Consider the following 14,033-nt stretch of genomic DNA (forward strand, 5'->3'; position numbering starts at 1 on the left):
TTTCTGTCGAACCAATCCTGTTTTCTGGCCCTGCCTCTCTGTTTTGGTATGAATGTTTGTGTGCTTTCCTCGTATATTTTTTAAAATTTGGCATACATTTCATTTACTCACCTGCCTAGCAATAATTCTGTCCTATTACACTCATTAAAAAATTTCGAAGTTCCCCATAGTGACCTCTCCTTAACCCTCAAACCGCTAGGGGCCCAAATGGAATTCACACCCACAGGCGCAACAAAAAAAAAAAAATTCCAAAAAATTCTTTCGTCTTATAGAAGTGTTCATTTTTGTTCCCTGATCACGGAAAAAATAACAAAAAAGTCGTAGGTGGCATATTTTAGCCGCAATAGGGTAGGGAAGTGTGGCAAAAAAGGGGCGTTGGCAGAGCCTTCGCCAGATGAGGTCTACTCCGCCCGAGCTGTCAGACGGCAGTTGCCACAAATATATTATTACCTAATTATTTCAATGTCTCTGATTTTTTCTTAGTTTTTTTGCAGTAATATTATTCTATACAGTGAATTGTGGTATATTTATATTATAAAATGTGTGAACCATCGCTGTACTCAAAATTATGGTGTGCATATTAGTGATTCAATTATTATGTTCATAAAACAATAAACAAATAGTTTTGCTGTTGTTACACTATATACACAGGTTATATATAAGTATTTGCATGTTTTGTACACCATAACGAACTACTAAGTTGGTCTTGTGAGTCAAAAAGCAACGAGGAGTGACCGCCAAACACCAGCGAGCCACTCCCTCCCTCAACACCACCTCACTCACCCTCATTCACCTCCTACAATACTCTTTCTGTATTTATTCACTATACACAGACGTTATATATATACGTATTTACATGTTTTGTTCACCATAACTGTACATCTAAGCTTGTATGGTGAGTAAAGGCCACGAAGACGTAGCTACTCACACAGTCAGCTGATCGGCGGCCGCCCTCAAGGCCAGACGCACTAATATTTGTCCTTCAACAATATTGTTTGTGGTGTTATTACGCTATATACATATATTATATATAAGTATATACCTGTTTTATTCATGATACCTGAACAAATAAGCTGGTATGGTGCCCAAAGACCATAGTGGCCATCAGTAAACACCATGCCAAGACGTGCAGACGACGCTCCTCCCTCACCAAAATGGCGGCTCCCAACCTACTCCTCTCGCTGTTATCACACTCTATACACACGTTATATATAAGTATCTACATTTGTGTTCACCATATCGAACCACTAAGCTGGTATGGTGAGGTGCAGTCAATAAATGGTGGCCACACACAGTCAGAAGACGACGCCACAACCCTCCCTCGCACAGCCTTACGCCTCCCTCCATGTAGCACAGCGCTAAATATCACCACAATCCTGCTATTATCAGAATCCTGGTCAGTTTTATCACAGTCAGGGGGCTTCAGTAATACTATCACTGCTAAATAATAGCAGTATCATATATATCATGGTATTTGTAGGAGATGCTGTGGTCACAAGCTGAACAGCGGTGCTGTGAGCTCGTGCTGCGTGTGCCAGCCTTGGTGGCTTGCTCAATACTGACGCTGTAACACCTAAGAATGTTGGCCTGGATTTTTTTTCTAGGTGGCATCTGGCAACTATCGGTCGTGGCTGTACTATAGTTGCCCCTATCCCAGGCGGGGTGTTTAAATTATAGAGCTAGACACGAAATCATATATAAATGATGTGCGCGGTTTCGGTTTTGTCACTGATATCATTTATATATGATATGCGCGGTTTGAGGGTTAATCAAGTTTATCAACTGTTTCAATGTCCCCATTTTCTTCTAGATGATATCTTAAAGCATAATCAATGTCTAACAGGATGTGATCACTCTTTCCCAAGGGAGGAAGGTACTGGATGTCAAATATCTCTTCTTCTTTCCTGGTGAATACTAGATCAGTAATGATGGTACATCTCCTTCCCTCATTCTTGTGGCCTGCTTTGTGTTGATACAAGAATGTCTCCAGAATGAGGTTCACAAATCTGCATGTCCAAAAGTCCTCCGTTCTTGCTTCATAGGCCTCCCAGTCTATTGCTTTAATGTTGAAGTCCCCCAGTATCAACAGTCTTGATTTATCTTCATCTGCTTGTACAATAATATCTCTTATGACCATTATGAAGCCCTCTCGTTTGTCATCCAGTTCTTCCTTTGTCCATGTGTTGCTTGCTTGTGGGCTGTAGGCATTTACAATTATCAGCTTAACATCCTGGTTCCAGATCTGCAATGCCATTATGTCAATATCTCGAGGGTTTTCAAATATTAACACTCTTACCTTCAGGTGTTTTTTCACCAGTACAGCCACTCCTCCTCCCTTCCTAGTTTTCCTGTCACGTCTCCAGACTGAATAGCCTCTTGGGAATATGATTTCATTTATTATATTTCCTTCAAGTTTCGTCTCTGATAATGCGACAATATCTGGGACCCTAAGCTGGATTATATCTTGCAACTCCATAGTTTTTGACCTCACTCCATCTATGTTGGTATATACAATTTTCAGTGGGTGTGTGTGTGTGTGTGTGTGTGTGTAATTACCTAAGTGTAATTACCTAAGTGTAGTTACAGGATGAGAGCTACGCTCGTGGTGTCCCGTCTTCCCAGCACTCTTTGTCATATAACGCTTTGAAACTACTGACGGTCTTGGCCTCCACCACCTTCTCACTTAACTTGTTCCAACCGTCTACCACTCTATTTGCGAAGGTGAATTTTCTTATATTTCTTCGGCATCTGTGTTTAGCTAGTTTAAATCTATGGCCTCTTGTTCTTGAAGTTCCAGGTCTCAGGAAGTCTTCCCTGTCGATTTTATCAATTCCTGTTACTATTTTGTACGTAGTGATCATATCACCTCTTTTCTTCTGTCTTCTAGTTTTGGTATATTTAATGCTTCTAACCTCTCCTCGTAGCTCTTGCCCTTCAGTTCTGGGAGCCACTTAGTAGCATGTCTTTGCACCTTTTCCAGTTTGTTGATGTGCTTCTTAAGATATGGGCACCACACAACAGCTGCATATTCTAGCTTTGGCCTAACAAAAGTCATGAACAATTTCTTTAGTATATCGCCATCCATGTATTTAAATGCAATTCTGAAGTTAGAAAGCATTGCATAGGCTCCTTGCACAATATTCTTAATGTGGTCCTCAGGTGATAGTTTTCTATCTAGAACCACTCCTAGATCTCTTTCTTTATCAGAATTCTTTAAAGATTTCTCACATAATATATAGGTTGTGTGGGGTCTATGTTCTCCTATTCCACATTCCATAACATGACATTTATTAACATTAAATTCCATTTGCCAAGTGGTGCTCCATATACTTATTTTGTCCAGGTCTTCTTGAAGGGCATGACAATCATCTAAATTTCTTATCCTTCCTATTATCTTAGCATCATCAGCAAACATGTTCATATAATTCTGTATACCAACTGGTAGATCATTTATGTACACAATAAACATCACTGGTGCAAGAACTGAACCCTGTGGTACTCCACTTGTGACATTTCTCCATTCCGATACATTGCCTCTGATTACTGCCCTCATTTTTCTATCAGTCAGAAAATTTTTCATCCATGATAGAAGCTTACCTGTCACCCCTCCAATATTTTCCAGTTTCCAGAACAACCTCTTATGTGGAACTCTGTCGAAAGCCTTTTTTAGGTCCAGATAGATGCAGTCAACCCAGCCATCTCTTTCCTGTAATATCTCTGTGGCCCGATCATAGAAACTGAGTAAATTCGATACACAGGATCTTCCTGATCGAAAACCATACTGTCCTGTCTGATATTATATCATTTCTCTCCAGGTGTTCTACCCATTTAGTTTTGATTAGCTTTTCCAATACTTTCACTATTACACTTGTCAATGATACAGGTCTATAATTGAGGGGGTCTTCCCTGCTGCCACTTTTGTAGATTGGAACTATGTTAGCCTGTTTCCACCCGTCTGCTACGATTCCTGTACACAGGGATGCCTGAAAGATCAGGTGAAGTGGAATGCTGAGCTCAGATGCACATTCTCTCAGAACCCATGGTGAAACGCCATCTGGGCCAGCTGCTTTGTTCTTCCCGAGCTCCTTTAGCATATTTTCCACTTCATCTCTAGACACCTCTATCCGCTCTATGTTGTTCTCTGGAATTCTTATTGTGTCTGGTTCTCTGAAGATTTCATTTTGTACAAACACACTTTGGAACTTTTCATTTAATGTTTCACACATTTCCTTTTCATTTTCCGTGAATCTGTTTCCCATTTCCAACCTCTGGATATTATCCTTTACCTGCAATTTGTTGTTTATGAATTTGTAGAATAGGCCCGGTTCTGTTTTACATTTATCTGCTATCCCTTTTTCAAATTTCTTTCTGCCTCTCTCCTTACTGCTGTATAATTGTTTCTCGCATCTTTGTATCGCTGGTATGTTTGGGGGTTTGGCCTCTTCCTATACTGATTCCATTTTTGTGTCTTTTGGTCTCTTGCCCTCTCACAATTTCTGTCGAACCAATCCTGTTTTCTGGTCCTGCATCTCTGTTTTGGTATGAATGTTTGTGTGCCTTCCTCATATAGTTTTAAAAATTTGGCATACATTTTCATTTACTTCCCTGCCTAGCAACAATTCTGTCCAATTACACTCATTAAAAAAATTTCGAAGTTCCCCATAGTTGCCTCTCTTTAAATCGAGTTTATCAACTGTTTCAATGTCCCCATTTTCTTCTAGATGATATCTTAAAGCATATTTAATGTCTAACAGGACGTGATCACTCTTTCCCAAGGGAGGAAGGTACTGGATGTCAAAAATCTCTTCTTCTTTCCTGGTGAATACTAGATCCAGTACTGACGGTATATCTCCTTCCCTCATTCTTGTGGCTTGCTTTATGTGTTGATACAAGAATGTCTCCAGAATGAGGTTCACAAATCTGCATGTCCAAAAGTCCTCCGTTCTTGCTTCATAGGCCTCCCAGTCTATTGCTCTAAAGTTGAAGTCCCCCAGTATCAACAGTCGTGATTTATCTTTATCTGCTTGTACAATAATATCTCTCATGACCATTATGAGGCCCTCTCGTTTGTCATCCAGTTCTTCCTTTGTCCACGTGTTGCTTGCTGGTGGGCTGTAGGTATTTACAATTATCAGGTTATCATCCTGATTCCAGACCTGCAATGCCATTATGTCAATATCTCGAGGGTTTTCAAATATTAACTCTTTACCTTCAGGTGTTTTTTCACCAGTACAGCCACTCCTCCTCCCTTCCTAGTTTTCCTGTCACGTCTCCAAACTGAGTAGCCTCTTGGGAATATGACTTCATTTATTATATTTCCTTCAAGTTTCGTTCTGATAATGCAACAATATCTGGGACCCTAAGCTGGATTATATCTTGCAACTCCAAAGTTTTTGACCTCACTCCATCTATGTTGGTATATACAATTTTCAGGAACATGTTCCCTTTTCCTTTGCTCTTTACTCCCCCTTCCACTACTGATCTTGTTGCTTTGTTTTTATGTACCATTTCACAAGCTTGTGTGTGTGTGTGTGTGTGTGTGTGGTGGTGGCCAGGTGTTTTTAGTGTACAGGAGCTGCATGCGCCTAGGGCGTCCTTCCCTTAGGTGTTCCGTAAGTACTGCCCTTGCATGTCGGGGTTATCTTCCCTGGGACATTCAGGAATCGCTCCCTGTATTAAGGACTTTGAAGTTGTTTTCGCTCATGGGGGTATATTGGGGGGGGGGGGGGTCATGAGCTTTGTCTTGCCCCATGTTGGGAAGTGTTGTTGGCTGGAAGGCGCGCACTGTGGCTGGCGCAGTAGCTATTTACTTCAATGCAGCAACGTCCGATGTTTTTCTCTGCCTGCCAGTTTTTTCTTGTCTTCAGGGATTTGAGTTTTCTTTTCTGGAGTTTTTGCCTTTTTGTGGACAGTAGTGGTCTGCCTAGCTTCTTATTGGGCTAACCTAGGTTGTGTTTGTGGTCGTCGTCCTGTTGCCCATGAGGTTTCACAGTTGCTACAAGTGGTTAGTTTGCATGCTGTCTGACAATGTTCTACCAGCTTAGCTGGCCCCAGTGCCTGGGCTTCCTGTAGGGCTGATTCACCCTGTGGGCTCTGGAATCTCCCCCCCCCCCCACCCGGTGGGCTCGGTGGTACCATGGATACTTATGTAGAGTCCACTCTTGCCCTGTGCGAAATCGTATGTTGTTCGTTGCCCCTGCCTCAGGAAGGCAATTATCCATCCTGCCTCCATCATGTTGCCTGCAGGGTAGGAGACACCACCTATCCGGAGTCTGGCAAGACTTGTTCCCTGTTGTGTTTTAATTTTACTTGCCCCTTATCTGACGATCTTGGTGCTGCATGCTCGATTCTCATTCCTCCAATGGGCCTAGTTGGTTGCCCGGTTGGAGGCCCTGGAGCTGCCCCACTCGGGTTTTAAGGATTCGGATTTGGGGGGTGTTAGTCACTTTGGCCTTTGTTCCGTCCACACTCCCACTTCCTTACCCAGGTGGACATATTTCACTCTTCTCCTTTATCCCTGCTTCTGGCTCCCAAACGTCTGAGGCTCGGGTGTTTTCTGAGCTGTCACTTCCAATCGGGCGCAAAGTTGGTAGAGCCTGTTTTCCTACCGGGGCTTCTGGGTCGACCTAGCAGACCCTTTTCTTGGAAGCCTTTCCCCTGGACGTTGCCTTTTCCTCCACATCTTCCACAAGCCAATCCAAGGACAGCTCGAGAAGGGAAAAAAATGGAGGACCAAGGCCAAATGCCCGCGAGCGCGAACATCCTCCGCAACCAAAGCAGCCGAAAGGGAAGGGACCGGGACATGCAACTGGAGCACACCAACCTCACAAGGAAGCATGGGGGCATACAAGCAGCACACATTAGGATGCTAAAATGTGCCCCCTAAGTACACCTGCAATAGCGTAGCGATCTCCTGCCACTTAAGTATGCAAGAACAACAGAACTTATGCCATGCCCCAATGAAGGGCAGTCTGCAAGCCAGGAAGATGCCGGCACCTTGTAACGTATCCAATACGGGGAAGAAAACCCGAACTCGATAGAGACCAGGTCGAGCACCGAGGCAAAATGCAGGTCTCCCAGGAGATATGCACCAAGGGCCTCCTGAACCTCCGCAGGGAAAATTCAAGAGGTAGAAAACCTCTGGAATAACGCAGCCGTAGAACCCAAGGGAACCCGAAAATGAACCCGAGAGAGAACCGACCCCATATCAGATTTGTACAAGGAAGTAGGGGTTACGAAATCTCAAACCTTGCAAACAGCAGACTGTTGTTTTTATTATTGTTATTTATCATTTGGTGCCTGAAGGCACTGAATCCCTGGCAGGATTGAAAGGGACCCAAACACCCTAGGCTGCCTACTCCCCCCCCCCTCTGACCTGGAATCCTCAAAACTAGATCTGAGCCAGAGATGTCCTCAATGGCCCTCCCCCTTTCCCTTTGAAGAAAGGCATCAAGAAAAGTTACCTGCTAAAGTAACCCAGAAACCTCGGTGGGAGGAACTAGCTCAAATGCCTCTGCCCCTGCCTCAAATGGGCCAACCCCCGGAGCTGCCAGAGTTTCATCCCCAGCTAAACCCTGCCCCCTGACTCCGGAACCCTCAGATGTTTGGGAGCCAGAAGCAGGAGGTGAGGGAAAACAGTGAACCACACCAACAAGGGGAGGATAAAGGGATGCGAACTGAACCAAGGTCGAACCAACCAACACCCCTCAAGGTCGGGGTCCCTAAAAACCAAAACAGGGCAGCCCCGGGCCATTAGAGCGACCAATCGAGCACATTGCAGCAACCAAAATCTAGCATGCAACAATGTGAGCTGCTTGGCCCCTAACGTGAGCTGTAGCAGAATGGGTAAATTGGAGCACGAGCGGAGAACAAGTCTCGTAAGACTCCAGTTTGAGGGTGTCGTCGACCCAACAAGCAGCATGACGGAGCCAAAACAGGTGATAGTCACCCTGAGACGGATAATGAACACCCTTCAAAGTCGCAAAAGGCAAGATGGGTCTCGGAGGACACGTCCATTGTTCAACTCGGCCCATCCTCCAAACAGACCCCAAGAGTGATTCCATGCACCTGCCAAACCTCCTGTTTATGAATGAAAAATGGTTTACACACAGCTCACAACTGATTTCGTTCAAACATTTCCGGAACAGGTGCTTCGCTGACAAATTTTGTTCGAACCACAACGCTCTAAAGGCTTCACCCCATGTACTGCAAATACAAATAATCACCAACAGAACCTAACCTATGCCTATATATGCACAATATGCTAATACAGTGCATCTTTGGTTGACAACTGCCCTAAAAGACCAATTTTTTTGGAACACGATGTCAAATTCGTTGTAAAATTTTAATTGGCACACGACAGTTTACTTTGAAGACAACGTTTGTTGGTATGCGTATGGGTTGAATGAGCACGTGGTGCTGGAAGCGTGGGCAAGGCGCTCTGTTTACAAGTCTATCGCGCATAGTGATGACCTCGGCCGTGCTTTTGAATTCTTTGTGAAGAATTTCAATGTCTGCTTTTTGCTTTTATGTTAAAGTTTTTATTATATATCACGCATGGGTCCCCAAGATGGATGATGAGAGGACTGGATGGTGGAGGAACTGGATGGATGGATGGATGGTGGGGTAACTGAATGGATAGATGGATAAGGGGTGGATGGTTGGGTAACTGAATAGATGGATGGTGGGGGTACTGGGTGGATGGAGGGATAGTGGGGGAACTGGATGGATGGATGGTGGGGGAACTGGGTGGATGGATGGTTGGTGGGGGAACTGGATGGATGGATGGTGAGGAAAGTGGATGGAGGGATGGTGGGGGGAAAGTGGTTGGAAGGATGGTGGGGGGAAAGTGGATGGAAGGAAGGGGAGGGAAGGTGGGGGGGGGAGTGGATGGATGGTAGGAAGAACCACCCTCCCCCACACCGCACCATCCCCACGTCCCCCATCCCGCTACTGGACCCTCCCCACAACCCCCATCCCACTACTGGACCCTCCCCACAACCCCATCCCACTACTGGACCCTCCCCACTACCCCATCCTGCTACTGGACCCTCCCCACAACCCCCTCCCACTACTGGACCCTCCCCACAACCCCCATCCCACTATTGGACCCTCCCCACTACCCCCATCCCCTACTGGACCCTCCCCACTACCCCCATCCCACTACTGGACCCTCCCCACTACCCCCATCCCACTACTGGACCCTCCCCACTACCCCCATCCCACTACTGGACCCTCCCACAACCCCATCCCACTACTGGACCCTCCCCACTACCCCCATCCCACTACTGGACCCTCCCCACAACCCCATCCCACTACTGGACCCTCCCCACAACCCCATCCCACTACTGGACCCTCCCCACTACCCCCATCCTGCTACTGGTCCCTCCCCACAACCCTCATCCCACTACTGGACCCTCCCCACAACCCCCATCCCACTACTGGACCCTCCCCACTACCCCCATCCCACTACTGGACCCTCCCCACAACCCCCATCCCGCTACTGGACCCTCCCCACTACCCCCATCCTGCTACTGGTCCCTCCCCACAACCCCCATCCCACTACTGGACCCTCCCCACAACCCCCATCCTGCTACTGGACCCTCCCCACAACCCCATCCCACTACTGGACCCTCCCCACAACCCCCATCCTGCTACTGGACCCTCCCCACAACCCCCATCCCACTACTGGACCCTCCCCAACCCCCATCCTGCTACTGGACCCTCCCCACAACCCCATCCCACTACTGGACCCTCCCCACAACCCCCATCCTGCTACTGGACCCTCCCCACAACCCCCATCCCACTACTGGACCCTCCCCACTACCCCCATCCCACTACTGGACCCTCCCCACAACCCCATCCTGCTACTGGACCCTCCCCACAACCCCCATCCTGCTACTGGTCCCTCCCCTCAACCCCCATCCTGCTACTGGACCCTCCCCACAACCCCCATCCTGCTACTGGACCCTCCCACAACCCCATCCCACTACTGGACCCTCCCCACAACCCCCATCCCGCTACTGGACCCTCCCCACAACCCCCATCCCACTACTGGACCCTCCCCACAACCCCCATCCCACTACTGGACCCTCCCCACTACCCCCATCCTGCTACTGGTCCCTCCCCACAACCCCATCCTGCTACTGGACCCTCCCCACAACCCCCATCCTGCTACTGACCCTCCCCACAACCCCATCCCACTACTGGACCCTCCCCACAACCCCATCCCACTACTGGACCCTCCCCACAACCCCATCCCACTACTGGACCCTCCCCACTACCCCCCATCCCACTACTGGACCCCTCCCCACTACCCCATCCCACTACTGGACCCTCCCCACAACCCCCATCCAACTACTGGACCCTCCCCACTACCCCCATCCCACTACTGGACCCTCCCCACAACCCCATCCCACTACTGGACCCTCCCCACTACCCCCCATCCTGCTACTGGTCCCTCCCCACAACCCCATCCCACTACTGGACCCTCCCCACTACTGGACCCTCCCCACAACCCCCATCCCACTACTGGACCCTCCCCACAACCCCCATCCTGCTACTGGTCCCTCCCCATCCCACTACTGGACCCTCGATCCCCACTGCGTCCATCCCCTCACCGCCCCCTCCTCCAGCTGTACTCTCCCTGCCACATCTGGATCTTATTAATACAGAACGCTTCCTTCCTGCCAACTGGTAAAGCGGAGGCAGACTGCCTCAGACTGTTGCTTGATATTAAACTCTTGTTGTTTTCTGTTAATGGCCGATTGACTGTTAACGGCCGATTGACTGTTAACGGCCGATTGACTGTTAACGGCCGATTGACTGTTAACGGCCGATTGACTGTTAACGGCCGATTGACTGTTAATGGCCGATTGACTGTTAATGGCTGATTGACTGTTAACGGCCAATTGACTGTTAACGGTCGATTGACTGTAAATGCATAAATTACTGTAAATGCCTAACTGGTTGCTACCACAACTGTGAATGCTTGAAATGTATGACTGACTTGTGACTGGTTTTGACTGGCTGCCACATAAGAGGCAGCGAAATGTTTGAAAGGAAAATTGGAACGATTAATTCAGTTTACATTTCTTATGGGAAAATTCGTTTGGTTGACAAATTTTTGTATGGCAATGTGTCTGGGAACAGATTACGATCATGGGCAAAGTTACAAAGGTGTATTATAATGTTAATTTATACATGAGAAAATTCCTGTTTTGAATGAACAGCATGTAAAAATTTATGAATGCATCTGTGGGGTCGACCGTTGGATGTAATGGGCTCGAATCAAGGACAGGATGGTTCAACTAAGTCCCAACGGGGGTTTCCAGGGCCTGCAGGAGGATGTTTTCCTACGGGAAGCCCGGGCACTGGTGCTGCCAAAGCTGGTTGTAACCTCGTATGTTATCCTGGCAAACTGGCCCTCTGAGGTTAACAACCTCAGAGGCCCAGAGGAGGACTGTTTGACTGAACCTAGGCATCACCTAATAGGAACCTCCGGCAGCCTCCCACCGGGCAATAAAGAAAGCAAAAAGTAGGAAAGAGAACCCCAGGAAGCACCATAACCCAGGGGATCAGAAAGGCACGGCTGCTGCGATTATGCAAGCTGGGCAGCCCAGCACGCCCAACCAGCAACCATCACCACCAACCCAGGGTCAAACAAAAGTACCAAGACCTAAACCGACCCCAAGGGTGAGGCAGAAAACCAAGCAAGCTGCTACCTCTATGGGAATGGGAACCCAAAATACCCAAAGAAAACTGAGCCCTCAAGGGGTGTACTCACAGGGCGCTTAGAGATGGGAGCCCTAAGCGTATGCAGCCATTGGTTAGGAACTCCTGGGCCACGGCCAATGCACAGCAGGAACTCTGGCAGGGTGAAGACATATCAGGCAACCGAGACCAGAGCAGATGTCCACCCTGTTTAGCGTCAGTCAACAAACTGATGGTCCAGCTCGGTTGATTGGGACCCTCCTCTAACCTTTCCGTGAGGGGGGCGGGGTAGAACGAGCGGCGTGCAGTGTAATGACGGTGTTGCTTGTTACCTTGTTTTCCTTGGGGGATTGGGGAGTTTCTAGCCTATTTTGGTCTCAGGTTGGAATTTTTCTACCAAGAGGGGTCTGTTTGAAGCGCCTACCTTTCTGGATTCTCAACCCCGGTCGATGGCAGACGTGAATACTTTATTACCAAGTTTCATAGGCTATTGCTCTCTGTGCCTCTCTGAGAGGACCATGTTTTGACTATTGGTCCCCACTAGACATGACAACTCCATATCACTGAAGCCTCATACTAATATTAGCTAATAGCAGTCGAAGAGTTCCTGGGAGCCGATGGGGCTCCCCACAGAATAATCCCCAAATTTTAGCAGGAACTACAGACTTTAGCATGGGACATAGTTTTGAGGAGATTTGCATTTATAACATTAGAAAATATTTCTTTAATTTTTCCGGTAATGAATTGTTCTAGCATAATTCTTAGTTATTCTATATTATTTAGATATACAGTACAGATCATAGGCCCGTCATTCCCCAGACAGTCCCTCCATACCCTCCCCTCTCTCCCGATAACCCCTACCCCAAAACTAGTTACTTCAACACCTTCCATATCACGCGCCTCGAGCCATTACTGTACAGGATTAGTACGGTATGGCCCAGTGCCTGTCTGTAGTATCCGACAAAATCTCCAATTATCTTAAGTGCTACTTGGTTATGGCAAAGTTTTGCCAGAATTATCCAGTCATAAAAATCACCAGATGATCCGAATCACCAGATTTTGCAGTAAGATAACCTGAAGATTCGGATCAGTGGGCTTCAAATAAGCGAGCTCATGCAGTATTTTTCTTAATTATTTATGAAAGTTAAGGTAGAACTGCTTAATGCTGAAGTGGAGTAAATGTGGATAGTGAAAAAAGCTCTTGCAGCATGAATATCTTGAGTAAATTGTATTTTTCTCCAACCTGTGAAGTCAACGTGTTCATAAAGTACTTGACTGCAAAACTATTTGGTTAATTTGATGTCTCATGAATGTTTTATGCATTGCAGGTCCAGATTATGCGGCTGTGAATGTACCACGTGTGGCAATCATACGCGAGGAAGGCACTAATGGTGACAGGGAAATGGCAGCGGCACTCCTTCAAGCTGGTTTTTGTGTGCATGACATAACTATGACTGATCTCTTGGGTGGAAACATAAAGCTGGAGGGGTTCCGGGGTTTGGTTTTCCCTGGAGGATTCAGCTATGCTGGTGAGGAAATGTTAATTTTTAAGGGAAAATGACCATTTGCACAGATTAAAATTGTGAAATTGATGTTGGCTTATCTTGATATATTGCTTGCATGATACTAGTGTAGGTCATAGGATCTTGGATTTGTTTCAGCAACTTTTAAATTGATACGAACATAAGCTAAATGTGACATTGGCTTTTATTACTGTGTAAAAGTGCCAGATTTTTACATGAGAGAATTTGTAATGTTAATGGGTGCCTCAAAGAGCTTGTGACCATGGAGAAAGTTGGAGAAGCAAAGCTTTAACCCTTACACTGCTCAGGGGTCCTTGGGACATTTACACCCCTGTGCGCAAGAAAAAAAAAATTAAAAAATTTTTTTTCGTCTTCTAAACATGTTAATTTGTGTCCCTTGAGCACGAAAAAAATAAAAAAAAATCGTAGGTGACATATTTTGGGCGCAATTGACTGAGGAAGTCTGGCAAAAAGTGGGCGTTGACAGAGTGGTCGTCAGACCCGGTCAGCGTCACCCGCGCTGACAGATGGGAGTTGCCACAAAGATATTATTACCTAATTGTTTCAATGTCTCCGATTGATTTTTTCTTAGTTTTTTTGCAGTAATATTATTCAATAGTGTGTATTGTAATATATTTATATAATAAAAGTGGTGAATAATCGCTATACAGTACTCAAAAGTATGATGTGCATGTTAGTGATTCAATTATTATGTTTATAAAACAATAAACAAATAGTTTTGCTGCTATTACACTCTATACGCAGGTTATATAAGTATCTGCATGTTTTGGTCACCAT

At 46.4% G+C, this 14,033-nt stretch overlaps 1 protein-coding gene across 1 annotated transcript in view; it reads left to right on the forward strand.

The window, feature by feature from the left end:
• The window catches only part of LOC123766585 (phosphoribosylformylglycinamidine synthase), a 452,541-nt gene extending 439,253 nt beyond the window's left edge, over window positions 1–13,288 (forward strand). Inside the window, exon 29 of the mRNA XM_069302853.1 lies at window positions 13,041–13,288. Within this exon, the coding sequence (XP_069158954.1) occupies window positions 13,041–13,273 (233 nt within the window). The 3' untranslated portion in view covers window positions 13,274–13,288. The remainder of the gene's footprint in view (window positions 1–13,040) is intronic.
• Window positions 13,289–14,033: the final 745 nt, after the last annotated feature.

The sequence above is a fragment of the Procambarus clarkii genome, chromosome 5 (genome assembly GCF_040958095.1).
Source record: "Procambarus clarkii isolate CNS0578487 chromosome 5, FALCON_Pclarkii_2.0, whole genome shotgun sequence".
NCBI lineage: Eukaryota > Metazoa > Arthropoda > Malacostraca > Decapoda > Cambaridae > Procambarus > Procambarus clarkii.